The 27,509-nt window shown below is 36.4% G+C and overlaps 1 protein-coding gene across 1 annotated transcript; it reads left to right on the top strand.

The window, feature by feature from the left end:
- Positions 1-9,499: 9,499 nt before the first annotated feature.
- On the top strand, positions 9,500-18,637 carry LOC131803427 (uncharacterized). Its single transcript, XM_059124721.1, has 3 exons — positions 9,500-9,638; positions 9,872-9,953; positions 16,892-18,637. Exon 3 carries the CDS (start codon positions 16,893-16,895, stop codon positions 18,111-18,113), a length of 1,221 nt encoding a protein of 406 aa, XP_058980704.1. The 5' UTR covers positions 9,500-9,638; positions 9,872-9,953; position 16,892; the 3' UTR covers positions 18,114-18,637.
- The last annotated feature ends 8,872 nt before the right edge of the window (positions 18,638-27,509 follow it).

The raw sequence follows: 27,509 nt of genomic DNA, 5'->3' as shown, positions 1-27,509 counted from the left end.
GGATTTTTGACTTCTGAAAGTTACCGAAAGCGATTGTTAGACCAAAGCGACGAGGTGGAGTAGTTCCAGACATTTCAATCGACATTTTCTGAATTCCTTCAGCTGATTTTTTATCAGGCAGGCTCGTAATTCGTTGAAATATTATCTGTATCTGAATATCCTTGATAGGAAAAGTCTTTCTCTGTGAATGGATGCAAAACTAGCTAAGATGTTGTCACATATTTTCTTCTGATGCCCATCCAAGTTGGCTAGTACAAAATAGGGTCTTTTGGCAGTGAGCCTAACAAATATTTTTCACAGCTAGAATATCGACAAGAAGAAGACAAGATAAAATCCCTCGTCTATTTAGTGATCTCCGTATGTGAAAATCACTTGTTTCCGAATCTGTAAGACTTTTGTTATTGAAATTGGTATATATGGGTCAACGTTTTGCTATAGCCCCCATATAAATGTACTGGCAGATTTAAGATTTCTTGGGTTTTTACTATAAATTTTAATCCGAATTTGCTTTAAATTGGCAGAATATGTTCCCATCATCTAAGAAAATGACTTGCATAGGACTGCCAATATAGGTCTAAGTTTTGGTATATTTCTCATATAACTGTACCTTCCTTTAACCGGTATTTTCATGATTTGAGCAACATTAGACAGAAATCCGTCTGTGGAAATCACTCTAACTTCCGAACAAAATGAAGTAAGTTGATAAAAATTTACCCAAAATGTGTATTATGTCTGCAGGACTTTTGGTATTGAAAATGAGCCATGTAGGTCCACATCTTCGTATAGCCCCCATATAACGGAACCTTTTCATATGCGGTATTTTGATGATTTTAGCGACATTATTTACCGGAATTGTTTCAAATTAGGTATTAAATGTTCGTAATGGATACTACAGCATAAGACAGAAAATGGGCCATGTAGGTCTACGTCTTCGTATAGACCCCATATAACGGTTCTCCCCGATATTCGGTATTTTGATGATTTTAGCGACATTATTTACCGGAACTATTTCAAATTTAGTATTTGAAGTTCGTAATGGATGCACACAGCGTGTGAGAGAAAATTTTCTGTGCAGGTCCACGTCTTCGTATAGCCCCCATATAACGGTACCTCCTAATATGCGGTATTTTGATGATTTTAGCGACATTATTTACCGGAACTATTTCAAATTAGGTATTTGAAGTTCGTAATGGATGCTACAGCCTATGACAGAAAATTGTCTGTGCATGTCCACGTCTTCGTATAGCCCCCATATAACGGTGCCTCCCAATATTCGGTATTTTTTTTTTTGATTTTAGCGACATTATTTACCGGAATTTTTTTTGAATTTTGTATTTAAAGTTCGTAATGGATATTACAGCCTATGCCAGAAAATTGCCTGTGAAGGTTTATGACAAAAGTTGCGTATGCAGGTCCGCGTAGTCGTTTAGACCCTAATTTGGTATTTCTAAGATTTTAACAGAATTTTTAATGGATTTTAATTTTTTTAAAAATTACCAAATTTGTACCAAATGGTGGAGGGTATTCAAAGTTCGGCCCGGCCGAACTTACAGCTTTTTTACTTGTTTCTTGTGATTAATCACACCGAAAAAAGGGAAATAACTTATTTCATTAAAAAATATTTTCTAGAGGAATTATATAATGAATTAACGATTCCCCAAACATTGAGTTCTTCAATTTTCATTCTCTAAATTATTAAAAGCTTAAATGCAGCGCTCAGGATTATCCACAGTGTCATAAAAAAAAAAAAAAAAAAAAAAAACAATATTAAAGAGCGCTGTCGTATTAAATGAAAACCACTTACAATATTTTCGAAATGAACCCGACTGCACTTAAACTAAATTAAATTCAAACAAAATTTAAGTACGCACATATTTTTATCTGTTGTCATTGTTCTTGTTGTTTTTGTCGTTATTTTTGTTGTTGTTGATTATTTTTATAAAAAACATACTCTCATTCAATCATATGTTGCTTTTTAATTTTCAGAATTTTTTAATGGCTTTTTCAATTCGTGCATCAAGTAGTTTTTCATTCAGCCAACTTTAGTTGGGCGATAAAAAAAAAACGGAAAACAAAAACAACAAATTCCAACAATAAATAAAAACAACAAAAACAAAGAATAGCTTCAATTAAGGATAAAATAATGTTTCATGGATTTGAAGTGAATAAAAATTAATTTTGCAATTCATTCGTTGTCGTCGTCGTTGTGTTTATTAATAAGCTTTAGAGCTTTTGTCAAATGAATTTATATTGTCCATCCAGCCCCCAGCTCCCAATATGTCCATACATCTACCTCCCACCCCCTTGCTGACCGGCTTTTAAAATCGGCTTATTGTTTTCGCTGCCCCGCATATTGTTTATATATTAAGCGTTTGTATTTATATTAATTTTTTTATCTCTCCCGTTATGTTTATGTTATCTTGTTGGTGTTGTTGCTTTTTTCACAATTTACATTGGTTGTTATACCCTACACCACAAGGTGGTCAGGGTATTATGTCTTTGTGCATTTGTTTGTAACAGGCAACAGGAAACGAGATAGACCCATAGTTCCTTTTGATGATCTGCATAGAATCACATTCTGAGTCGATTTATGCATGTCCGTCCGTTCGTCCGTCTGTCCATGTATTTTTGTAAACAAAGTACAGTTCTCATTTATTGCCCGATCCAGATGAAATTTTGCACAAATCATTTGTTTGGCCCAAGGACGAACCCTATTGAAATTGGAGATAATCGGTAAAAATTTAGATATAGCTCCCATATATACCTTCCTCCGATTTGCTTTTTTTGTGCACCAAACGTGTAATATCAGCCCGAATAGTATGGAATTTTGAACATACAACCAAATTAGGCCTGAAAATAAGTATGCCAAATGTGATCGAAATCAGTTCAGATTTGTTATTTTTGTCCTCCGCAGCCGTGAGATGCACTCTGTAACAACAATATTCGGGGAAATATATCAAATGCAACTCAGAAATACCTTTGCTAAATTTTATCGAGATCGGTTCAGATTTGGATAAGGCTCCCATATATAACTTCGTCCGATTTACCTTTTATTGAGCACAAAACGTGTAATATTAGTCCGAATAGTATTAAATTTTGCACGTACGATCAGATTGGACCTGAAAATAAGTATGCCAAATTTGATCGAAGTCGGTTCAGATATGGCTATAGCCTCCATATATATTGTTCATCCGATTTGTTATTTTTGTCCTCCGCAGCCGTGATATGCACTCTGTAACAACAATATTTGGGGAAATATATCCAATACAGCTCGGAAATACCTTTGCTAAATTTTATCGAGATCGGTTCGGATTTGGATATAGCTACCATATATAACTTCGTCCGATTTACCTTAGATTGTGCACCAAAGGTCTAATATTTGTCCAAATGGGATGGAATTTGACACTTACGACCAAATTAGACCTGAAAATAAGTATGCCAAATTTGATCGAAATCGGTTCAGATATAGCTATAGCTCCCATATATATATTGTTCGTCCGATTTGTTATTTTTGTCCTCCGCAGCCGTAATATGCACTCTGTAACAACAATATTTGGGGAAATATATCAAATACAGCTTAGAAATACTTTTGCTAAATTTTATCGAGATCGGTTCAGATTTGGATATAGCTCCCATATATAACTTCGTCCGATTTACCTTTTATTGTGCACCAAACGTGTAATATTTGTCCAAATGGAATGAAATTTGACACTTATGACCGAATTGAGTCTAGAAGCTAGTATGTCAAATTTGGTGAAGATCGGTTCAGATATAGCTATAGGTCCCGTACATACTGTTCATCCGATTTGTTATATTTCCTACCCACAGCCGTAATATGCACTCCGTAACAACGATATTCAAGGAAATATATGAAATACAGCTCAGAAATACCTTTGTTAAATTTTATCGAGATCGGTTCGGATTTGAATATAGCTCCCATATATAACTTCGTCCGATTTACCTTTGATTGTGCACTAAACGTCTAATATTTGTCCAAATGGGATGGAATTTGGCCCTTACGATCGAATTGAGTCTAGAAACTAGTATGTCAAATTTGGTGAAGATCGGTTCAGATATAGCTATAGCTCATATATACTCCTCATGCGATTTGTTATATTTGCTACCCACAGCCGTAATATGCACTCCGTAACAACGATATTCAGGGAAATATATCAAATACAGCTCGGAAATATCTTTGCCAAATTTTATGAAGATCGGTTCAGATTTGGATATAGCTACCATTTATATCTTTATCCGATTTCCAAATAATTGTGCACCAAATGGGCAATACAAGTCCGAAATTAAAAGATACAAATGCTTCGGCATATATGTAGTCTTCTGATCTTTAAATTATAATCATAGTGTGTATGATTGAATTCTCCCATAAAAACTTTTAATTGTTATGCGGAGCTCTACTAAATTAGCAAATTGGTGTAGGGTATCATAAAGTCGGCCCCGCCCGACTTTAAGACTTTCTTTACTGTTTTTTTCACAATTTACGTTGGTTGTTTTCATTTGATTTTATTGACTTTTTGTTGTCGATGTGGGAAGTCTGATAGTTGGTCGGCTGGCTGACTGGTCGGTCGGTTGGCTGGTTGGTTACCAAACAATAACATTTCTATATGACACAACACAATTGCACCATTGCAACGGCAACTGCAATTGCAACTACAACAACAACAATAACAACTCCACACTTCACACTCAATTTAACAAAGTCATCATATTTGGAATTCGAATTTATTTATTACTCGCACTTATCCCGGCATTCATCCGTCCAGCCATCCATCCATTTATTGATCAATGCATCCATCCATCCAATTGGAAGAATAAAAATAACTATAACCAACTTCAATGAACCGGCAGCTAGTAGCCGGCAACCATCCACCAAACAGCCATGTGCGAGCATATGGATAGGGGGCTTGTAGTTCATATATTTGCTTTTTTTGGGGGGAGGGGGTAGGCGAGAAAAAACAACAACAAATAGATACAATGCAAATATGAAATATTTTTATAATTTTCATTTTTTATTTTATTATTTGAATTATGATCTTCGTAGTAGTGGTGCTAGTTGGTGTAGTAGCGGTAAGGGAGCAGCATTGATACAGTTTAACACTTCATTGGATCTACATGCACATGTGTGCCCCTACATCAGGGTGAGATGTTTGCAAGGACCAAAAAGACAAACCTGGATTTTTAAATACATTTTTAAGGACCAAAATATCAATAAATGAGAAATTTTTTTAGGAAACCTTCTTCTATGGATAAAAGGCCAATAAACAGGGATTTTTAAAAAAATATTTTTTTAGAGGATAAAAAAGTGAACCTTTTAAAGAATATTTTTGCAAGCATCAATAAACATGGATTTAAAAAAAATATATATTCTTTTTAGGGTCAATAAAAGTGGATTTTTTAAAAGAAGCCCTTTTCAAGGACCTTCAGAACAATAAACGTGAATTTTATTAAGAAGATTTTTTTCAAGGACCTTCCGAACAATAAACGTGGATTTTTTAAAGAAGATTTTTATTCAAGGACCTTCCGAACAGTAAACGTGGATTTGTTAAAGAAGATTTTTATTCAAGGAGCAATCGATCAATAAACGTGGATTTTTTTAAAGAAGATTTTTTTCAAGGACCAATCTATTAATAAACTTGGATTTTTTTAAAGAAGATTTTTTTCAAGGACCTTCGGAACAATAAACGTGGATTTTTTTAAAGGAGATTTTTTTTCAAGGACCTTCCGAACAATAAAAATGGATTTTTTAAAGAAGATTTTTTTTTCAAGGACCTTCCGAACAATAAAAATGGATTTTTAAAGAAGATTTTTTTTCAAGGACCTTCCGAACAATAAAAGTGGATTTTTTTAAAGAAGATTTTTTTTCAAGGACCTTCCGAACAATAAAAGTGGATTTTTTTAAAGAAGATTTTTTTCCAAGGACCTTCCGAACAATAAAAGTGGATTTTTTTAAAGAAGTTTTTTTTCAAGGACCAATGGATCAATAAACGTGGATTTTTTTAAAGACGACTTTTTTTAAGGACCTTCCGAACAATAAACGTGGATTTGTTAAAGAAGATTTTTTTTCAAGGACCTTCCGAACAATAAACGTTGATTTTTTTTAAAGGAGATTTTTTTTCAAGGACCTTCCGAACAATAAAATTGGATTTTATTAAGAAGACTTTTTCAAGGACCTTTCGAACAATAAACGTGGATTTGTTAAAGAAGATTTTTTTTCAAGGACCTTCCGAACAATAAACGTGGATTTTTTTTTAAAGGAGATTTTTTTTCAAGGACCTTCCGAACAATAAAATTGGATTTTATTAAGAAGACTTTTTCAAGGACCTTTCGAACAATAAACGTGGATTTTATTAAGAAGACTTTTTCAAGGACCTTTCGAAGAAGATTTTTTTCAATGACCTTTCGAACAATAAACATTGATTTTATTAAGAAGACTTTTTCAAGGACCTTTCGAAGAAGATTTTTTTCAATGACCTTTCGAACAATAAACGTTGATTTTATTAAGAAGACTTTTTCAAGGACCTTTCGAACAATAAACGTGGATTTTATTAAGAAGACTTTTTCAAGGACCTTTCGAACACTAAACGTGGATTTTTTAGAGAAGATTTTTTTTCAAGGACCTTCCGAACAATGAACGTGGACTTTTCTTCAAGGACCAAAAGATAAATAAACGTGAATTTTTAAAAAATACTTTTTTCCAAGGACGTAAAGACCATTAAACGTGGATTTTTTTAAAGAAGATTTGTTTTCAAGGACCTTCCGAACAATAAACGTGAACTTTTCTTCAAGGACCAAAAGATAAATAAACGTGAATTTTTAAAAAAGACTTTTTTCCAAGGACCTAAAGACCATTAAACGTGGACTTTTTAAAGAAGATTTTTTTTCAAGGACCTTCCGAACAATAAACGTGGACTTTTCTTCAAGGACCAAAAGATGAATTTTTAAAAAAGACTTTTTTCCAAGGACATAAAGACCATTAAACGTGGATTTTTAAAAGAAGACTTTCTTCAAGGACCATATGAACGTGGAGTTCTTTAAAGAAACATTTTTTAAGGACTAAATAAACTTGATTTTTTTTAAACAAGACTTTTTTCAAGGACTAAATAAACTTGATTTTTTTTAAAGAAGTCTTTTTTCAAGAAACAAATGAACGTGTAATTTTTAAAGAAACATTTTTTAAGGACTAAATAAACTTGATTTTTTTTAAAGAAGACTTTTTTCAAGGACTAAATAAACTTGATTTTTTTTTAAAGAAGACTTTTTTTAAGGACTAAAGAGACGTGGATTTAAAAAATATATTTCTCAAGGACAAAAAGCCTAAATAATAAAATATTTCTCAAGGACTAACAGCGTGGATTTTTTTAAGGAATATTTTCTCAAGGACTAAAATCGTGGATTTTTAAGGAATATTTTTTCAAGGACTAAAACTGTGGATTCTTAAGGAATATTTTCTCAAGGACTAAAAGCGTGGATTTTTTAAGTAATATTTTTTCAAGGACTAAAGGCGCGGATTTTTTAAGGAATATCTAGGACTAAAAGCGTGGATTTTTTAAGGATTATTTTCTCAAGGACTAAAAGCGTGGATTTTAAAGGAATATTTTCTCAAGGACTAAAAGCGTGGATTTTTAAGGAATATTTTCTCAAGGACTAAAAGCGTGGATTTTTTAAGGAATATTTTCTCAAGGACTAAAAACGTGGATTTTTTAAGGAATATTTTCTCAAGGATTAAAAACGTGGATTTTTTAAGGAATATTTTTTCAAGGATTAAAAACGTGATTTTTTTAAGGAATATTTTCTCAGGATTAGAAACGTGGATTTTTTAAAGAATATTTTCTCAAGGACTAAAAGCGTGGATCATTTTCTCAAGGATTAAAGCGTGGATTTTTTAAGGAATATTTTCTCAAGGACTAAAAGCGTAAATTGTTTAAGGAATATTTTCTCAAGGACTAAAAGCGTGGATCTTTTAAGGAATATTTTCTCAAGAACTAAAAGCGTAGATTTTTTAAGGAATATTTTCTCAAGGACTGAAATCTTGGATTTTTTAAGGAATATTTTCTCAAGGACTAAAAGCGTGGATATTTTAAGGAATATTTTCTCAAGGACTAAAAGCGTGGATTTTTTTAAGGAATATTTTCTCAAGGACTAAAAGCGTGGATTTTTTAAGGAATATTTTCTCAAGGACTAAAAGGGTGGATTTTTTTAAGGAATATTTTCTCAAGGACTAAAAGCGTGGATCATTTTCTCAAGGATTAAAGCGTGGATTTTTTAAGGAATATCTTGTCAAGGACCAAGATATCAATAAACGTGGAATTTTGAAGAATATTTTTTCAAGGACCAAAGACCAATAAACGTCAATTTCAAAAGTGTGCATATTTTTATCAGTATTAGATAAAGTTGGTCAAAAGTCTAAATATATTTAAATAAGCGAAGATTGTGCGGAGGGTATACATGTTTCGGCAAAATCTGCTTATATCTTTTAATGTTTGTTTTTTTAATGTTTGTTTTTTTTATTAAAAAAAAACTAAAATCTCTATCCTTGAAACAATATCCTTTAAAATTTTCATATTTATTTGAAAAATACTTAAAAATCCAGGTTTTATTTTGACCTGGGAAAAAAATTTCAAAAAAAAAAATTTGTCGAATAGTCCTCAAAAAATGTTTTGAATAACCTATATATTTTTTTTTAAATTTTCAATGGTGACAGGATGTTCTCAACAAACTAAAGTCCTCTAACGGTCCTTGAAAAACAAAAATATTTTGTAAAATCCACATTTATCGATCTGCAAGTCCTGGAAAAACTGTTAAGGTCCTTGTGATATTCTTTAAAAAATCATAAGTCCTTGCGAACATATTTTTAAGATTTGGTCTAGTGGTCCTTGAAAAATATTCACAAAAATCCAGTTTATGTACTTAAGAACTTGCGGGTCCTTGCTAAAATTTATAAATAAAACTCACATTTTTTGGTCTAACAGTGAAAAATATTCCTAAAAAACACGACTCTTTAAAAAATCGGTATTTATTGTTCTAAAAGTCATTAAAATGATTTTATTTTATAAATTATTTTATGACATATTACAACCCACCTTGTAGGGTATTACAAAGTCTCCCAAAACCGATTTGACCTCCATTCAAAACCAATTTGATTTAGTTTCCATTGCAGTTCACAATCGGAAAATTTTTGTAAATTTGTGAATATCCATATCCATAAAAATGAATGGAATTTCATAAAAATTAAACTTTCAGTTTTTGTGTCGGTCGGTCAGTCAGTCATTTCGGTCATATCATCATCATCATCATCAACGTCATTGTTTGATTGTTTCATTGCCAGTTGTTTGGGTTTGATGATGATGATGGCCACTATGATGACCACGATGACGTTGACGATGATTGTTTAATTTAGATTGGTAATTATTTGTTTGTAACGTTAACAATGGGTTAACGCATAATTAATTTGTAAATGATTAACCTCGTTTAGATCTGTCAACATAAATGTAAACAGATTTCAACGAGTGGCGAATGGCGCCAAAGCCTCCACCTTCCTTCATGTTTTGATCGTTGGTTTTACTCTCGTTCCTTCTATCGCTCGATACGAAGTCGCGCTCCCCCGCTATTGTGCAAATCAGGTAATCTGTCTTACCAATTATTATTATTATTTATTATTATTATTAATAAATACGGCCTTTGCCATTATTCTTAAAACTAAAACCCCCCTATTGTGTTTTTATTCTATTTTGTTTGGTTGAGCTTTGCATCTTTCCCCGCATTGGCGCAAACATTGGTCCATTCGTACCGGATTACGAACGAGCTGTTGGTAGAAGAAGTAATCGTTTTCTTCTTTTTTTCTTTAATTGCAAAGCTAAACATCATCATCACCATCTATACAGTCCACCACATCATCTCCTTAACATCATCATCGTGTTTCTATCAAAAACAATCAGGTACGTACAGTGAAAAAAGTGCCGGTGAATTTAAATAAATAATTTTCTTGAAGAGAAAAGAAAAAAACAAATTGTGTAAAAACAACAACAATCGCGTCGTTGATATTCCTTGTGGCCGTCTTACAACGCGTCGCTTACCCCGTCCCCTCCGTCTAGTTAGCAAATATTGTTTTGCCGACGGCAAATTGAAAATAAAGAAAAATCAAAATAATTGAAGAAAAAGTGTATTTTTTGGTATCTTTGTTGAAAATAAAATATTGTTGTGGGGTATCATTTTAATGTGCATAAAATTCCCCATCGATTGGTATAATTGAAATTTTAAAATTGTTAAATTTTTTGCAAAATTGCATTTTTAAGATTTAAAAAATTATTCACAAATCACCCCCATAAAATACACTTACTTCAATTACGTTGGTTTGTTTGTTGTTGTTGCGCGTTAGCGGTCATCATTTGTGCTTAGTCGGTCAGCCGCTTTACACACACACGCATACATACATACGTTTGGTATTGTCTGTTGTGTTACAGGTGACCCTCGATAAACGCAACTTAACATATTTTACAGGTGAACCTCGATAAACGGAACCAACATAAAATATTAAAATTTTTCAAATTTTATTTTTGATTATTATTGAATGATAATTGGGTGTCAGAAAACGACGTTTTTGAAAAATTAATAACGCGTACACCCTACGTTCGGTCAATACGACTTTTTGAATAAAAAGTGTTAAAATTGATTTTTTTCGTTTGGAATTTCAAAATTTTAATTACTTTTGGAGATTTTAAATAAAATTTTTATTTTTTAAAATTTATTTTTTGAGAATACGCTACATTTGGTAGTTTGATTGCCTAAATAGTAGGTTAACTGTGGAAATAAAAATAATAAAATCTCAATATTTTCGGTAGAAAATAATAAAAAATTGAATATTTTGAATTGTTTGTGCGCGAAAATACGGTTTTTTTTTGAAAACTTACACAATTTAACGAATTTTTTATTATTTATTGATATTTTTTGGATATATATTTGAAATTTTTATTATTTATTTGAACATTTTCACATATTTTTCATTGTATATTTGCATTTGGTTGCTAAATATCTCATCGGAGATTACAATTTTGGTGATTTTAGACCGGTTTTTTGATATTTCACTATTGTGTGAGAGGTTCAAGGCATTTATTTCTCGGAAAATTTCGATTTCTTTGGCCCTATAGTGCGGTTTTGTTAGATTTTCGGAAGCTTTTCGGTATTTTTCTTGAACTTTGGAAAAACTCGGTTGATTTTTTGAAACTTTTGGAGTTTTTGTATAAACTTTTGTGTTTTCTTCGTATATTGTGCGAAGAAGAATCAGTAATTCGTGGATTTTGTATAAATTATCTGAGCAAATCGTGCTTTAGTCGTTCCCTTCTTGCTTTTTGTAGTACAGATTTCGGGAAATTTATTCACAATGTCATTCACCCCAATTGATATGTTCACTAGAACTTCGGATGCGGTCATCCAGTTTAATGCTCGTTTCAATATGATGCGTGATGACCAGCTCGATATTCATGCGCTACAGTCTCATCTTAGTGCATTAGAAAAACTTTGGACGCAAGCACAGGACAAATTTGAAAAGTGCTGTGATTATATGATGTCGTCAGTAGAGACGACGAAAGAAGTTATCGATGCGGTTGATCAGAAATACAATTCGTCATTTCAAATCTATGTCGACTGCCAGTCCGCAATTAATAGAAAGCTAGGGCAATTCAAAAAATATCGTACTTCCTCTATTAATGGTAGTCTTTGTGGTTCGGTTGCTTCGTTGATAGAAACGCCGGGCGAGACTTCAGCTAAGTCGCCCATACAAAACTCGCAAGCTACGGGCAACAATTTGAGTACTTCGACTCATGCTTCCCGCGAAAATCATTCGCAGATACAAACTCCGCTTTCCTCTATTGTGAGAAATAATAGCGCCAGTTTTAGGACTACAGAGGAAGTTTCTCATTTGGATTGTGTCCATAACCTTGCCCTACCGCCGTGCGATACGGACATATTTGAAGGTGATTTCCACTCATGGCCAACATTTAGGGATTTGTTTACGGCTATATATATTGTTAATGGTCGTCTTACCGACGTTGAAAAACTTTGTCATCTGGTTAGAAAGACTTCTGGTGAAGCTCGCGAGATTGTATCGAAGTTCCCCTTAATTAATCGTAGTTTCGAGCTCGCGTGGAAGGCTCTAGTTGAAACTTATGATAACCCTCGGCTTCTGGTTCATAACCAATTGAAAGTTTTGTTTGATATTCCGGTCCTCTATAGCGAGACTAGTTCGGGATTAAAGTCGATCCAACGTGGTATCAATGGATGCCTGTCTTCGATGTCCGTGTATGATGTCAATACGGAAAATTGGGATCCGATATTAGTATTTCTGTGTCTCCAGAGATTGCCAAAAATTACTCAGACTCTTTGGGAGCAGAGTGTTAAGGATAAATCTTCTCTTTCGTCCTGGAAGGACTTGGATGCCTTCCTCACTGAGCGCATACGTACGCTCATGTGCCTCCATGATATGCGTGCTACAGATCAGTCTAAGCGGTCAAATAATAGTAAAGTTCAAGCGCATCATTCAAATATCAGAATTCCAGAGCCACCGCGTTCTCCCCGCGCTTCGAAAGGTTCAAATTGTTTAATTTGTCAAAATCAACGTCATAAATTGTATGACTGTCCCCGCTTTAAGAGTTTCACACCCGCTGATCGATACAAAGTAATGAAACGTCATCATCTTTGTATCAACTGTCTTAGGAACGATCACGAAGTTAAGAATTGTGATAGCAAACGTCGGTGTTCGAAGTGTAACAAGTCCCACCATACGTTGTTGCATCGGGATGATATTACCTCTAGTAATTCAAATGGAACTTCCACTGTTACTAGCAATGCCCCCAGAAATTCGAGTGCTACGCCTTCGACTGCCCCCCCTAATTCAGAAAATTGCGCGCCAGGCACATCCGCCGGTTGCTTGCCCCGACAAGTATTTCACGCCGCGCAGAACAAGGCTGTACTCTTAGGTACCGCAATGGTGAATATTGTTCATCTAGGTGTTTCATTTCCTGCCAGGGCGTTAATAGATCCTGCTTCCGAGTCCTCTTTCATTTCCGAGAGACTCCAAACTCGTTTGAAGCTTCCTGCGCATTCTACGAATGCTGTAATTTCGGGAGTTAGTTGTTCACTCTCGGCCACTGCTAATAAAGCTTGTCGTATACAAATTAGCAGTCCTTTCGACCCTTCGCTGAAATTGGAAACCAACGTTTTAGTTTTGCGTGCCATTTCTGGAAATCTTCCCTCGTTTGTGGTTAATTCCGACTTAAGGTCACAAATTCCCGATCTTCGCTTGGCAGATGTTAACCTTTTTGAATCTCGTCCCGTCGATCTGTTGTTAGGTGCTGATCTTTATCCAAAAATATTGTTAGATGGTTGTCGTCCCGTTTTGTCTGGAGCATTGCTTGCTCAAAATACTGTATTTGGTTGGCTTGTTACGGGTCCTGTCCCAGCCACACAAGTTCGAACATTTGCCACTACTGTCGATGTAGCAGAGGAAGACAAAATCCAACAGACCCTTTTGCGATTCTGGGAAATCGAAGAGCCTCCTAAACGCAAAATATTATCTCCATCGGACCGTTTTTGTGAGGATAACTACGCCCGGACTACTCGTAGGGACTCAGAGGGTAGGTATATAGTTACGCTGCCACTTAAATCTGAGATTAGCGCTATCGGGTATTTGGGAGAGTCTCGAGCGAACGTCCTCAAACAATATTATCGGAATGAGAGTTCTCTATTGAAAAAGCCTGAATTAAAACTAGTTTACGACCAGGTATTATCGGAATATTTGGAACTTGACCACATGAGGCCGGTACCCGCAAATACTTCTATGGATGTCCTTTCGTGTTATCTACCACATCACCCCGTCATAAACCTAGCAAAACAGACCACGAAACTTAGAGTAGTGTTCAATGCCTCGAATAAAACGTCGAATGGGCAGAGTCTTAACGACATATTGCACGTAGGCCCAACTTTACAACAAGATTTAGTTCTTTTGATCCTCCGTTGGCGTATCTTCAAATTCGTGTTTAACTCGGACATTACTCAAATGTATAGGCAAGTTCGTGTAGATTCAAAGCATTCGCCCCTTCAGAGAATTTTGTATCGGAATTCAACAACAAAACAGGTCCTAGATTACGAACTACAGACAGTGACGTTCGGTGTAAATTGTGCACCATATTTAGCGATTAGAACGCTTCTTCAACTGGCCGATGATACTGAGTCAGAGTTTCCCCTCGCGGCGCATATATTGCGAAAATGTATGTACGTTGATGACGTTTTGGCAGGAGCTCATGACATCGAGACTGCATTGGCAGCTAGGGACCAGTTGATTAGGGCACTATCGTCGGCAAAGTTCGAGCTGCGAAAATGGACAGCGAATAGTAGAGCTATTTTGGATCGCTTCCCCCCTGAGCATTTGGTAGATGCTCAGCTTTTATCGTTTGTAGAAGCTAGTACTTCTAAACCCCTGGGTATTAGGTGGAATGCGCGTTTAGATTGTTTCTTCTTCGAAGTGAGTCCTATTGTCAATAAACACTTCACTAAAAGGGAAGTTCTTTCGGCAATCGCGAAATTGTTTGACCCTGTCGGTTGGTTGGCCCCTGTGATTGTTAGGGCGAAAATGATAATGCAGAAGATTTGGCTGGACAACATTGGTTGGGATGATCAACTTCTGGCAGCTACTGAGGCTGAATGGAGAAGTTTTGTCGAAACATATCCGCATGTTAACTCGATTAGGATACCTAGATGGGTTCAATATGTTCCAGGATTTTCTGTTGAGCTTCATGTCTTTTCCGATGCCTCGGAAAAGGCATACGCGGGGGTAGTATATATACGTGTCGAGTCCCCCGATGGAAAAATCTTCGTTAATTTGCTGTCGTGCAAAACGAAAGTTGCCCCTTTGAAATCAATTTCGCTTCCTCGCTTGGAACTTTGTGGAGCAGTTTTAGCATCAGACCTATTGAAAACTATTGTGCGGGAAATAGATCTGGAATTTAATCAAATTTATTGTTGGACAGATTCGACTATAGTTCTTGCCTGGTTGAAGAGAACCCCCTCTACTTGGACGACCTTTGTAGCCAATAGGGTGTGTCGAATCCAAGAAAATGTTGGCAATTATAATTGGTACCATGTTAAATCTGAAGATAATCCTGCTGATTTAGGAAGTCGAGGATTGTCTCCGATAGAATTGTCAGCCTCCCCCCTATGGTGGAACGGTCCTAGTTGGCTAGGTAAAACTAAATCGGAATGGTCTATTCGTGATCTGGCTCCGATTAGTACTGAAATGGAAATGCGCCCCGTTAAATGTCACTTTGCTTTCTTTCCGTCGACATTTAAAGAGATTTTGGAAGACTTTTCTTGTTTGCGTAGAGCTCTTCACTTCATTGTATACGCGTTTCGATTTATTCGTCAAACACATCCCCGGTATAGAAACCATTACTACTATCCCACTAGACGCATTTCCTCGGCAGAGATTATTGACGCACGTAATTATTGTGCAATTACGGCTCAAAAAATATATTTCGTCAGCGATTATAAGAATCTGTTAGACAAGAAGGCGTTAGATAGTAAGAGTTTGTTGGCTCCTCTCAATCCTTTCCTAGATGACAATGGTGTCATGCGAATGAATGGTAGACTGGTAAATTCGCCCACACTTGCACCTTCGGAACGTAATCCTATAATTGTCCCCTATAGGAGTGCCTTTGCTCTACGGTTGGTAGAATATACCCACCAAAAATCTGTCCACGGTGATATCCAGTTAATGATGCGAACTTTGAGGTTGGAATATTGGATTCCGCGTATGAAAAGTTTGGTTCGGCTGGTTGTTCGTCGCTGTAAAGTGTGCCTTCTGTTGAAGAAACGTGCTTGCAGTCAATTTATGGCTGCCCTTCCCCCTGAGAGAACAACTCTTAATCGACCTTTTACAAACACTGGTGTGGATTTCGCAGGTCCGTTTGATGTAAAATCGTATCTAGGTCGGTCTTGTAAAATAACAAAGGGCTATGTATGTGTCTTTGTATGTTTCTCTACAAAGGCAATTCATTTGGAAGCAGTGTCCGATTTGTCGACTGCTAATTTTTTGGCTGCGTTACATAGATTTATTGCTCGACGTGGTTGTCCCCATTCCATTTTTTCGGATAATGGAACAAATTTTGTTGGAGCATCGCGTGAACTTCAAAGAAATTTTAAAGATTTCCTCCAAAAAAGCGCTGACTCCGCCTCCTCGTCTTTATCAGACCAGGGACTATCATGGCATTTTATACCTGCCGGTGCCCCTCACATGGGAGGGTTATGGGAAGCTGGAGTCAAGAGCTTCAAGTTACATTTTCGGAAGCAATCTCGAAATTTAAAATTCACGTTTGAAGAATTAGCCACGGTATTGGCTAGGATCGAAGCTTGTCTTAATTCTCGGCCGTTGTGTCCAATGTCGGATAATCCAGGAGAAATCGTTGCATTGACGCCAGGTCACTTCTTGATTGGTGCCCCCTTGTTAGCCCCGCCTGAACCTCTCATCACAGAGCAACCATTAAGTCTAATTAATCGGTTTAGGAAAGTTCAGGCCCTTGCCCACCAGTTTAGTTTAAGGTGGAAAGATGAATATCTCAAGCAGTTGCATATGAGATATAAGTGGAAATTTCCCCAAAGAGAAATGGCGATTGGCGATCTAGTCGTTGTTCGTCATGATCAGCTTCCCCCAACGTCGTGGAAATTAGGGCGTATAGAAAATGTTTTTCCGGGCACCGACGGTCATGTTAGAGTCGCGGACGTTCGAACGGAAAACGGCGTTGTAAGACGGCCCATTACAAAGTTGGTCGTTTTGACCGACCACACTCCCGCAAACGAATAATATTGTTCTCTTCTCATTATATAGTATGTCGGTGAAAATCTATTCGGAAGAAGAACTTTTGAATGTTGATGACGGTTTTGATTATAATGAACCTCGGCCCACCGATCCCCAAGCTGGAATGTCGTCAGCTGCAGTGGAAGCAGCCCTTGTTGAGCCGATCGCGGCTGTAAAAATCTCAGAACGTGGGTCCGAATCCGATAAAGCGGATTCATCTGCGGCCCTCGCTGAACCGATGCAAACCGAGTCCGAATCCATAGCAACGGATTCATCTGCGGCTCCGGTTCTTGATTCACCCCCCAAAAATGATACATTACAAACCGAGTCCGGATCTTCGGGTCCATCTGCGGCTCCGGTTGCCACACCTCATTTGGAGGAGTCGGAAAAGAATTTAAGGTCCGAAACCCATAAGGTTTCATCTGCGGCCTCACATAAATGTCGACTTTGTGATCGCATGCACCCGCTGGATAGATGTAGTGACTTCCGGGTTATGAATGTTGACATGCGACGTCGCATTGTCCTAAAATACAATGACTGCATACGGTGTTTATCTAAATCCCACCAAGCTAGGGACTGCCGAAGCAAAAGAAAATGTGCCGTATGCAATGAAGAACACCACACCCTCCTTCATGAAGATACGAAGACCGTGGTTAAACCCACTAATAATCGTCAGCGTCGTCCGCGGACCGAGTACAGGTATCGGTCACGTAACAGTCCGTATAGTCGTCCGTCTGATAACGCTCCCCCCTCGCAGATAGGATTGGTCGGCTTGTTGTCCCTCCAAACAGGTATCTGCCTATCCCCAACTTTGATAGTAAAAATTATGTCGTCCGATCGACCCACTATTGTGAGGGCGGTTTTGGACCCGTGTAGTAGGCAGAGTCAGATATGTTCCTCTTTGGTGCATAATCTTCGACTCCCTACTTCTAGAATCGAAGGTAGCCAAATATGTCGGCTGACCGTTAGTTCGATCTATGACCGGAGTCAGTCCATTTCAATTGTGGCTGTGGTAACCAATTTGGACCATGCGCTTACGCCTACAGCGGTTATCCCCGAGCGCATTCGTGACTCATTTTTAGGTCTTCCTTTGGCAGATCCCGATTTTAATAGGCCTGGTCGGGTGGCCTTGGTACTCGGGCCGGAAGTTTATGCCAGGGTCGTAACTCATCGGGTGCAAGCGACGCCAGGGTTGCCGATAGCCCACTACACCATATTTGGGTGGGTATTGTCGGGCATATGTAACATATAGTGTTACACAATGTTTTTTGAAAAAAAATTAAATGAATTGAGAAATAAAAGAAAAAAAATTGAATTAAATTGAAATTGAATAAAAAAAAAAAAAAGTTGAAAAAATGTATTTATTATTGTATTTTAGTTACAACATCTCAATATGTTGCAAGGTGGGCGGCATGTTTAATTTAGATTGGTAATTATTTGTTTGTAACGTTAACAATGGGTTAACGCATAATTAATTTGTAAATGATTAACCTCGTTTAGATCTGTCAACATAAATGTAAACAGATTTCAACGAGTGGCGAATGGCGCCAAAGCCTCCACCTTCCTTCATGTTTTGATCGTTGGTTTTACTCTCGTTCCTTCTATCGCTCGATACGAAGTCGCGCTCCCCCGCTATTGTGCAAATCAGGTAATCTGTCTTACCAATTATTATTATTATTTATTATTATTATTAATAAATACGGCCTTTGCCATTATTCTTAAAACTAAAACCCCCCTATTGTGTTTTTATTCTATTTTGTTTGGTTGAGCTTTGCATCTTTCCCCGCATTGGCGCAAACAATGATGATTTGACTGAGTTTTTGGTTAAATAAAAATTGCTAAAAAAACAACAACAACTACTACTGCAATGGACAATAAAAATCCTGTCGTTTTTTTTTTTTTTTTTTTCTTCGGACTAACCAGTGGGCGAAAGTGCATCGCGATAAGTGAATACATTAAATCTGGTCCATTGGAAATTGCCAACATTAAAAGTAATGTCCGAACATGCAAATTCGTTAATAAATACAGGTGATTAAATTATCATTACCGTTTGCAGAACGTTATGATGGCTTGAATATTTTTATGTGTGTTCCGCAATAAACGTCGCTTTCCGATTTTTTTTGTTTTTTTTTTTTTTTTTTTTTTGAAAATCATAAAAATTGGAAATCAAATATTATTTATGTGAGTGAAACACAGAATCGAAGGTGTAAAAAACGAGTTGGATTGTTGTATAAATTTGCCTAATGGCACGAATGATATGAGTTATTGGAATTGAATGCAAAATGAATATTGTTCTCAAATGAAATCACAATTAGTGCTGACTATTGATGGGTCATCGACGAATGTTATGACCTGTAACAATGCATTTGTGCAAATCAAATGATGGGAATTGTTTTCAATGAAGAAAAAGAAAAAAATTATGTGGAATTGGAATTCAAAAAGTTTTATACCTTCAGTCATATGGCTAGTGAGGATATACATGGTGAGATAAAAAAACTGCAACAAAGTCAAACGCCATAATTTTTACAAGTTTTTTTGAATGAAAGCAAAAAATGTCGGAAATAGCATCAAATTTTAGAATAAGTTTAGATTTGTTCGAATTGGTCACCTTTGGCACGAATTATGGCCTACAAACGGCCAATGAAACTGTCACACGCTGCCCGAATTTTGCTATGCGGTATTTTGGCCCATTTCCGGCGAAGCGCTTGCTTGAGGTAATCGACACTTTGGCATATTTTAGTGTCAACCTTGCTTGCCATTGTACGCTGGAAATGAAGTGGCGAGGAACCTCAATTTGTAACCATTCTTGTGCGGCGGTGGCGTGCTGAGTGCGATGGTGCTGAGACACGTTGGAATGTCCTAGGTCTGCAGCCAAAATGTTTGCGTGCCCAAGGCTTTAATACACCCTCCAGAATATTTTCGCGATAATATTCGACATTTATTCTGATGCCATGGTCGATTAATACGAGCGGAGAGCGACCATCGGCTGTTATGGGGGGCCCACACCGTCACCATGGCCGGCACTTGAGTTCTGGTGGCCAACCAAAACACGATCATTTTGCTTGGTTACAAACTGCTGGACAACGAATGTTTTCTCATCGGAGAAAACCAAATTCGGCAGTTCACCACTTTCGGCCAAGCGAATCAACTCTTTAACTCTTTTGAGTGTATTATCTTTCTGTTACACTTTTTGGAATTTCAATGGCTGTACCCCGAGCTCATTTTTCAATATTTGCCGAATGGAATATTGCGATATGTTCAGCTCACAAGGCATTTTTCGGCCACTGCGGCGCGGGTTTCGATCAAGTCGCTTCTTTACTTTTCGAACCATTTCTGCTGATGTTGCTGTTTTCTTCCGTTCACTTCCACCACCTTGACGTCGAGCTACGCTACCAGTATCACCGACCGGATAACGAGCGATGGTACGAGACACAAAAGATTTATTCACATTAAAATGCTGGAGTGCTCAAACGATAGCCACTTGTGGTCTTCCAGCAAAATAAAAAGAAATCACACTATCACGCTTGAATTCCATCACGAATAATTTTTTTTTCTGGAAAAATTGTACGCTTCTAAACAATATAATGAGCTGTCACTAGAATAATTTTAACAGCTGTCGGACGAATGGCTTAGAAATGACAACAGTCATAAATTGGTTGCAGTTTTCTCATCTTACCCTGTATTTAAATAATAGAACATTGGCTGAGGTTAAACATATGTCGTCACAACCGATTAATACTTTTTAAAAAATGTTCGACTGTTCTTAAAATATCATCAAATGTGATTCTAATAGTCCTTTTTAAAATATCCATGATAGTAGGTCTGTTAGTCTTCGAAAAATAGTCTTTAGGAATTAATGATTGCGGACTAATAGTCCTTTTAAGAATATTTATATCAATTTATGTTCAATTATAGGACAAACAGAATCCTCATTGGGTTGTCTTAAGTCTTCCTAAAAAAATTAAAGTCCTTTCTTCCAAAATTCTAAAATCTATCATTTATGTACTTTTCATAAATACTCTTTAAAATCCACTATTATAGGTCTGATTGTCCTCCTTAAAATATTGTTGATATATCCAAGATTATTGGTATTAGAGTCTTTGGAAAAATGCCCTAAACCAACTCTTGTTTGTACATCTAATAGTCTTTTTGTAAAATATTCTAAAAGAGTCCTCAATTTTAACTCTGCTGGTCCTGCTGAAAGTATTCCTAAAAATTCCACTGCTGTAGTTCTGATAGTGCTTCTAAATATTTATTTTAAAAGTCCACCCTAAAATATATTTTAGTCCTTGTAAAACTATATTCTTCAAAATTAACAACAGGCGGTCTGATGGTCCTTATTAAAACAAAAAAAAAAAAAGTTAAAAAGCAGTAAGTTCGGCAGGGCTGGACTTTGAATACCCTCCAACATTTGAAAAATTTTGGAAATTTTCAAAAAATAAAATCCGTTAAAAATTCTGTTAAAATCATAAAAATACCGAATATAGCCGTTACATTGGGGTCTATACGACCTGGACCTACATAGGCATTGTCCGTTGTAAGCCATTACCATATTATAAACGGGTATAATGCAGCATCTTCAAAATACCGTATATAAGGATGTACCGTTATATCGGAGCTATACGAAGGCCTGGACCTACATAGACAATTTTCTGTCACAAGCTGTAGCATCCATTACGAACTTCAAATACGACATCTCAAACAATTTCCGTGGGTGTTGTACCTAAATTCGTCAAAATAACGAATATAGGGAGGTAGTGATATTTGGGCCTATACGAAGACGTGGACCTGCATAAAAAATTTTGTGTCTCAGACTGTAGTTCCCATTAAAAACTTTAAATACGTCAGTTGAAGCTACCTCGGTGAATAATGACGTTAAATCATCAAAATACCAAATATTGGGAGGTACTGTTATAGGGGGGCTATATAAAAACGTGGACCTACATGACCCATTTACGAACTTAACCTGCCTACTGAAAAATAAACATGTCTGCAAAATTTAAGCCTTCTAACAGACGGATATTAGATAGACAGACACACAGACAGACCAGTAGGTCCACTTTTTCATATAGCCCCCATATAACGGTACCTCCCAATATTCGGTACTTTGGTGATTTTAGCGACATTATTACCCGGAATTGTTTCAAATTTGGCATTTAAAGTTCGTAATGGATACTACAGTCTAAGACAAAAAATTCTCTGTGCAGGTCCACGTCTTCGTATGGCCCCCAGATAACGGTACCTCCATTATTCACCGGAATACTTTCAAATTTGGTATTTGATGTTCGTAGTAGATACTACAGCCTATGACAGAAAATTCTCTGTGCAGGTCAACGTCTACGTATAGCCCCCATATAACGGTACCTCCCAATATTCGGTATTTTGATGATTTTAGCGACATTATTCACCGGAACTGTTTGAAATTTGGTATTTGAAGTTCGTAATGGATACTACAGCCTATGCCGGAAAATTATCTGTGAAGGTCCACGTCTTCGTATAGCCCCCAAAATAACTCCCGATATTCGGTATTTTAATAATATTAACGACATTTTTCACCGGAATCGTTTCAACTTTGGCACTTGAAGTTCGTAATAGATACTACAACCTAAGACAGAAAATTGTATGTGTAGGTCTACCTCTTCGTAGAGCCCCCATATAATGGTACCTCCCGATATTCGGTATTTTGATGATTTTAGCGACATCATTCACCGGAATCGTTTCAACTTTGGCACTTGAAGTTCGTAATAGATACTACAACCTAAGACAGAAAATTGTATGTGTATGTCTACCTCTTCGTAGAGCCCCCATATAATGGTACCTCCCAATATTCGGTATTTTAATAATTTTAGCGTCATTATTCACCGGAGTAAGTTTAAATTACGTATTTAGAATTCGTAATGGGAACTACAGTCTGTGATAGAAAATTGTCTGGGCAGGTCTACCTCTTCGTAGAGCCCCGATATAACGGTACCTCCCGATATTCGGTATTTTGATGATTTTAGCGACATTGTTAACCGAAATTGTTTCAAATTTGGTATTTGAAGTTCGAAATGGATACTACAGCATAGGACAGAAAATTGTCTGTGCAGGTCAACGTCTTCGTATAGCCCCGATATAACTGTACCTCCCGAAATTCGGTATTTTGATGATTTCAGCGACATTATTCACCGGAACTGTTTGAAATTTGGTATTTGAAGTTCGTAATGGATACTACAGCCTACGGCAGAAAATTTTCTGTGCAGGTCTTCGTTTTATAACCCTCATGGTACCTCTCTATATTCCGTGTTTTGATAATTTTAGCTACATTATAAACAAGTTTTGCATTTGTATATTGTAAAAGCTTATGAAAAAAGTTGCCTATGCAGGTCCACGTCGCCATATATACCCAAATAATATAAGGCTACATTCGGTATTTTTAAGATTTTTAACAGAATTTTTAACGGATTTTATTATTATCATTATTATTATTTTTTTTATTTATTTATTTATTTATTTTATTTATTTTTTTTTTTTTGAAAAATTGCCAAATTTGTACCAAGGGTAATCCCCTGACCGAACTTACAGCTTTTTTACTTGTTAATATTCTAAAAGAGTCTTCAATATTCTTAAAGAGGTCTCCTTGTCCTGCTGAATGTATTCCAATAAGTTCTGATAGTGCTTCAAAATAATTATTTTAAAAATCCACCCTATAATCTATTTAAGCCCTTGTAAAAATATATTTTTCAGAATTAACAATTGACTGTCGGATGGTCCTTATTTCAAAAGTTTCTAGAGATTCTTAGATGATCGGTTTAATATATTTAACCTCCATTTCCGATTTTCCTTATTCCCAGTAGAGCCCTTTTAATAATCGGTCTCTGTTTTTGACACATTTCAAATATGTATCGATGCCAAAAGTGTATTCCCCATCTCTCTCCTCTACCCCCCCCCCTCTCCACACATATATCACATAAAGTCCCTGGAAACCCACAAAAGACTTCTAACCACCTTTCGTATCCTTTAAGTTTGTAATAGAATTTGTAAAATTCGTAGAAATAAAAATTTCGATAGTTAAGTCAAGATATTAACTTTAAAACGAAATTTATAGTTCTTGTTGCTTCAGTCAGGCAGGCAGGCAGTCAGCTAGCTGTTTGCTTGTTAGAATAAGAAGAAGAGGAAGACGAAGCAGAAGAAGGTTACTGTATTCCAGAAACTTGATGAACACAATGCTTGCATGTGGCATGCAACGTTTTGAAAGTTAGGCAGCAAGCTGCAACACATACACACATTCATACATTTTGCCCCCTATTCCAAGTGCTTGCCATCATATAAAAACAATAACAAATGGCCAAGTACTTGCCTGGCGAGGTGAAGAAACAACAAATGCAAGCAGTGACTGCAGGGGCAACGGCAGCAGAGGCAGTGGCAGCATAAAGTTAGCTTAACACCATTAAATTGTTTACAAGTTAAGGACGTAAAACTCACTCGTCTAGAATGACGAGGACGACGACGACGATGATGATGATGACGACAACAACAGCAACATTGCAACAATAACAACTAAAGCAGCAGGAACAGCAGCAACAACAACAAAAACAACAGCAACACATGAATGTGTTAATAGTGACCTTTTATGAATGCAACAAAATGGTTATTAAACATTGTTGTGCGTATCCGGCAACAAGAACTTCTCTTTCAAGGATCTCCAACACCCTCTACGAACGGGTATTCCCAAAGAGGGAAAAACAAGAAGAAGAAGAAGCGGCGGAATGAAAGAAAGCCGACCCAGCATATATTAGGGGTAATTAAGAACGGATTAAAAATTGTAGACGGATATGTTAGCCATGTTATGGAAATATGATTAGGGAGAGGGCCAACAACTTTTGATTTCTCCCAAACTTGTTGGTTGTCTGATGGGTGAGGTAGGGTTGGGGTTGAGTTGGCAACAAAATTTTCGGTAACAAGTTTAATTTTTGTTTGAAATTATTTCACACGGAAATCACACTTGCTGATGAATTGTGTGTGTGGGATTTTTTCTTCAAAGGAGAGGAATTCGGAAAATATTTATACCCTACAACACTATGTGTTGGAGGTATTATAAGTTTGATTGGGCCAAAAATTATGTAACACCTCGAAATATTGGTTCCCCACATAGGAAAGTATATATGGATCTTCCTATTTCGCCGAGCTGAGTCGATCTAGCTATGTATGTCCGTCCCATTACGAACTCCGTCCGTCTGTCCATGTTAATTTGTAATCACTCTACAGGTCGCAATTGTGGTCCGATCTTCACGAAATTTAGAATGAAGGTGGAGATAGGGCCAGAATAGAACCCTACTGCTTTTGGAGATGACCGCATGATATCTAGGGGTTGAAATGGACCGAAAACTGAAAAATTTCCTGATTTTGTAGCTGCTCTACAGGTCGCAATTATAGACCAATCAACGCGAAAGTTTGGATGGGGGTAGATCTTACGGCTGGGCAGAAGCCTTCCAATTTTGATGGTCATCGGGTAATATTTAGTGAGTGAAAAAGGCCATGATATTTGTGTTAATATTTTTAATTCCGGCGAAATCACAAATAGACGAACAGATCAACTCTGACCGTTACGTAGATGCCGATAGTAAATATATCGGTTATATATAGCGAAATATGTACAATATATATATATATACAAAGGAAGGGGATATTAGCTAAAATACTTATATCTCAAGAATGGCTGGACCGATTTTGACAAATTTTGTCAATTCAGAATGCCCTCTTGGCATAAAAGTATAAAATCTAAAAAAATCGCATTAAAAGAAGCCAGTAATAATGTTAATATAGATTTTGTTGTATTTTGTGACATTTTTTTATTTTTTCATATTTTTTATCGAATGCGATATTTTCAATTTGACTTAAAATATTCAACTGTACATTTTGTTATATTTTTTCGCCTCACAACACAGGCTGGGGTTATTATATACAAATTGGAATTATCGTCCGATCCTCACGAAAATTTTTACAAGGGTAGGGTTATGCTCAGAAAGGCTAGGCCCATTGTTTTCAAAGGTGTCCGAAATACATTTAGGGGCTGAGATGGACCAACAACTAAAAATGTTCCTGATTTTGCAGCCGTTATAAATGTCACAAATATAAACCAAAGGACACGAAATCCCGCATGAAGTTCGGATTTGAGACAGCTGGTTGAATGGACCACTTCTTTTGTGTGGAAAAAATACCAACATTTCCATTCTACCTTAACGCTGAGAATAACTTACAGGCGATATCCAAAATACACAAAAAGGCGGCTTTTAATGCTGATATCGTTGACGAATATAGCCAAATATCGTAGACAAGCAAATCATATAGACCATTTTACATTTGGAGATACAGAGGGTCCTCTTGCATTTGGAGATGGTCGCAAAATATTTAGGGGTACAAATGAACCAAAAACAAAAAAAAAAAAAAAAAAAAAAAAACAAAGAAACAATTGAAGCCAATCGACACGGAATTTTGCAAAAGAAACAGTTTAGGACAATGAAGAAGAAGTCTAGCATTTTGGATGGTCAAAAAGCTAAGACTAATATCTGGGCAATGCTCTATGACATAATTTCAGAAGCGAAATTTCACAAAATGGATTTAGACATAAGGGGGCTTCTAACATATTGTAGTGTTGTAGGGTATGACATAGTCGGCCCCGCACGACTATAGCCCTTGCTTACTTGGTTTTGGTAATCTTTTCCTAAGTATTTCCGAATTTTTTTTTCTAAAGAATGACAGGACTTTAATGGTGAGTTTTTAAATAAAAAAAAAAGGAAAACGCCCCGAAATGTTTGAATAGCAATTAAAAAAAAAACAGTAAAGAAAATCATAAAGTCGGGCGGGACCCTACGCCACTTTGCTAATTTAGTAGAGCTCCGCATAACAATTGAAAGTTTTTAAGGGAGAATTCAATCATACACGGTATGATTATAATTATAATTTAAAGTTCAAAAGACTAAATATGCCGAAGCATTTGTATCTTTTAAATTCGGATTTGTATTGCCCATTTGATATATATGGCAGCTATATCCAAATCGGGACCGATCTCGATAAAATTTGGCAAAGATATTTCTGAGCTGTATTTGATATCTTTCCCTGAATATCGTTGTTACGGAGTGCAATTCGGTCGTAAGTGCTAAATTCCATCCCATTTGGACAAATATTAGATGTTTGGTGGACAATAAAAAGTAAATCGGACGAAGTTATATATAAGAGCTATCTCCAAATCTGATCCGATCTCGATAAAATTTAGCAAAGGCATTTATGAGCTGTATTTGATATATTTCCCCAAATATTGTTGTAACAGAGTGCATATTACGGCTGCAGGGGAGAAAAATAACAAATCGGATAAAAAATATATGTGGGAGCTATAGCTATATCTGAATCGATTTCGATCAAATTTGGCATACATATTTCTAGGCCTAATTTGGTTGTATGTGCAAAGTTCCATACTATTGGGGATGATATTACAGGTTTGGTGTACAATAAAAGGCAATTCGGACGAAGATATATATGGGAGCTATATCTAAATTTTTACCGATTATCTGCAATTTCAATAGGTTTCGTCCTTGGGCCAAACAAATGGTTTGTGTAAGATTTCATTTGGATAGGGTAATAAATGCGAACTGTACTTTGTTTACAAAAA

Source organism: Musca domestica, unplaced genomic scaffold, assembly GCF_030504385.1.
Source record: "Musca domestica strain aabys unplaced genomic scaffold, Musca_domestica.polishedcontigs.V.1.1 3, whole genome shotgun sequence".
NCBI lineage: Eukaryota > Metazoa > Arthropoda > Insecta > Diptera > Muscidae > Musca > Musca domestica.
The sequence above is the reverse complement of the archived record's forward strand: the minus strand, read 5'-3'. Positions and strand labels throughout refer to the sequence as shown.

Coding starts and splice junctions, on each gene's coding strand:
- LOC131803427 (XM_059124721.1), top strand. CDS start 16,893: ATGTCGGTGAAAATCTATTCGGAAGAAGAACTTTTGAATGTTGATGAC.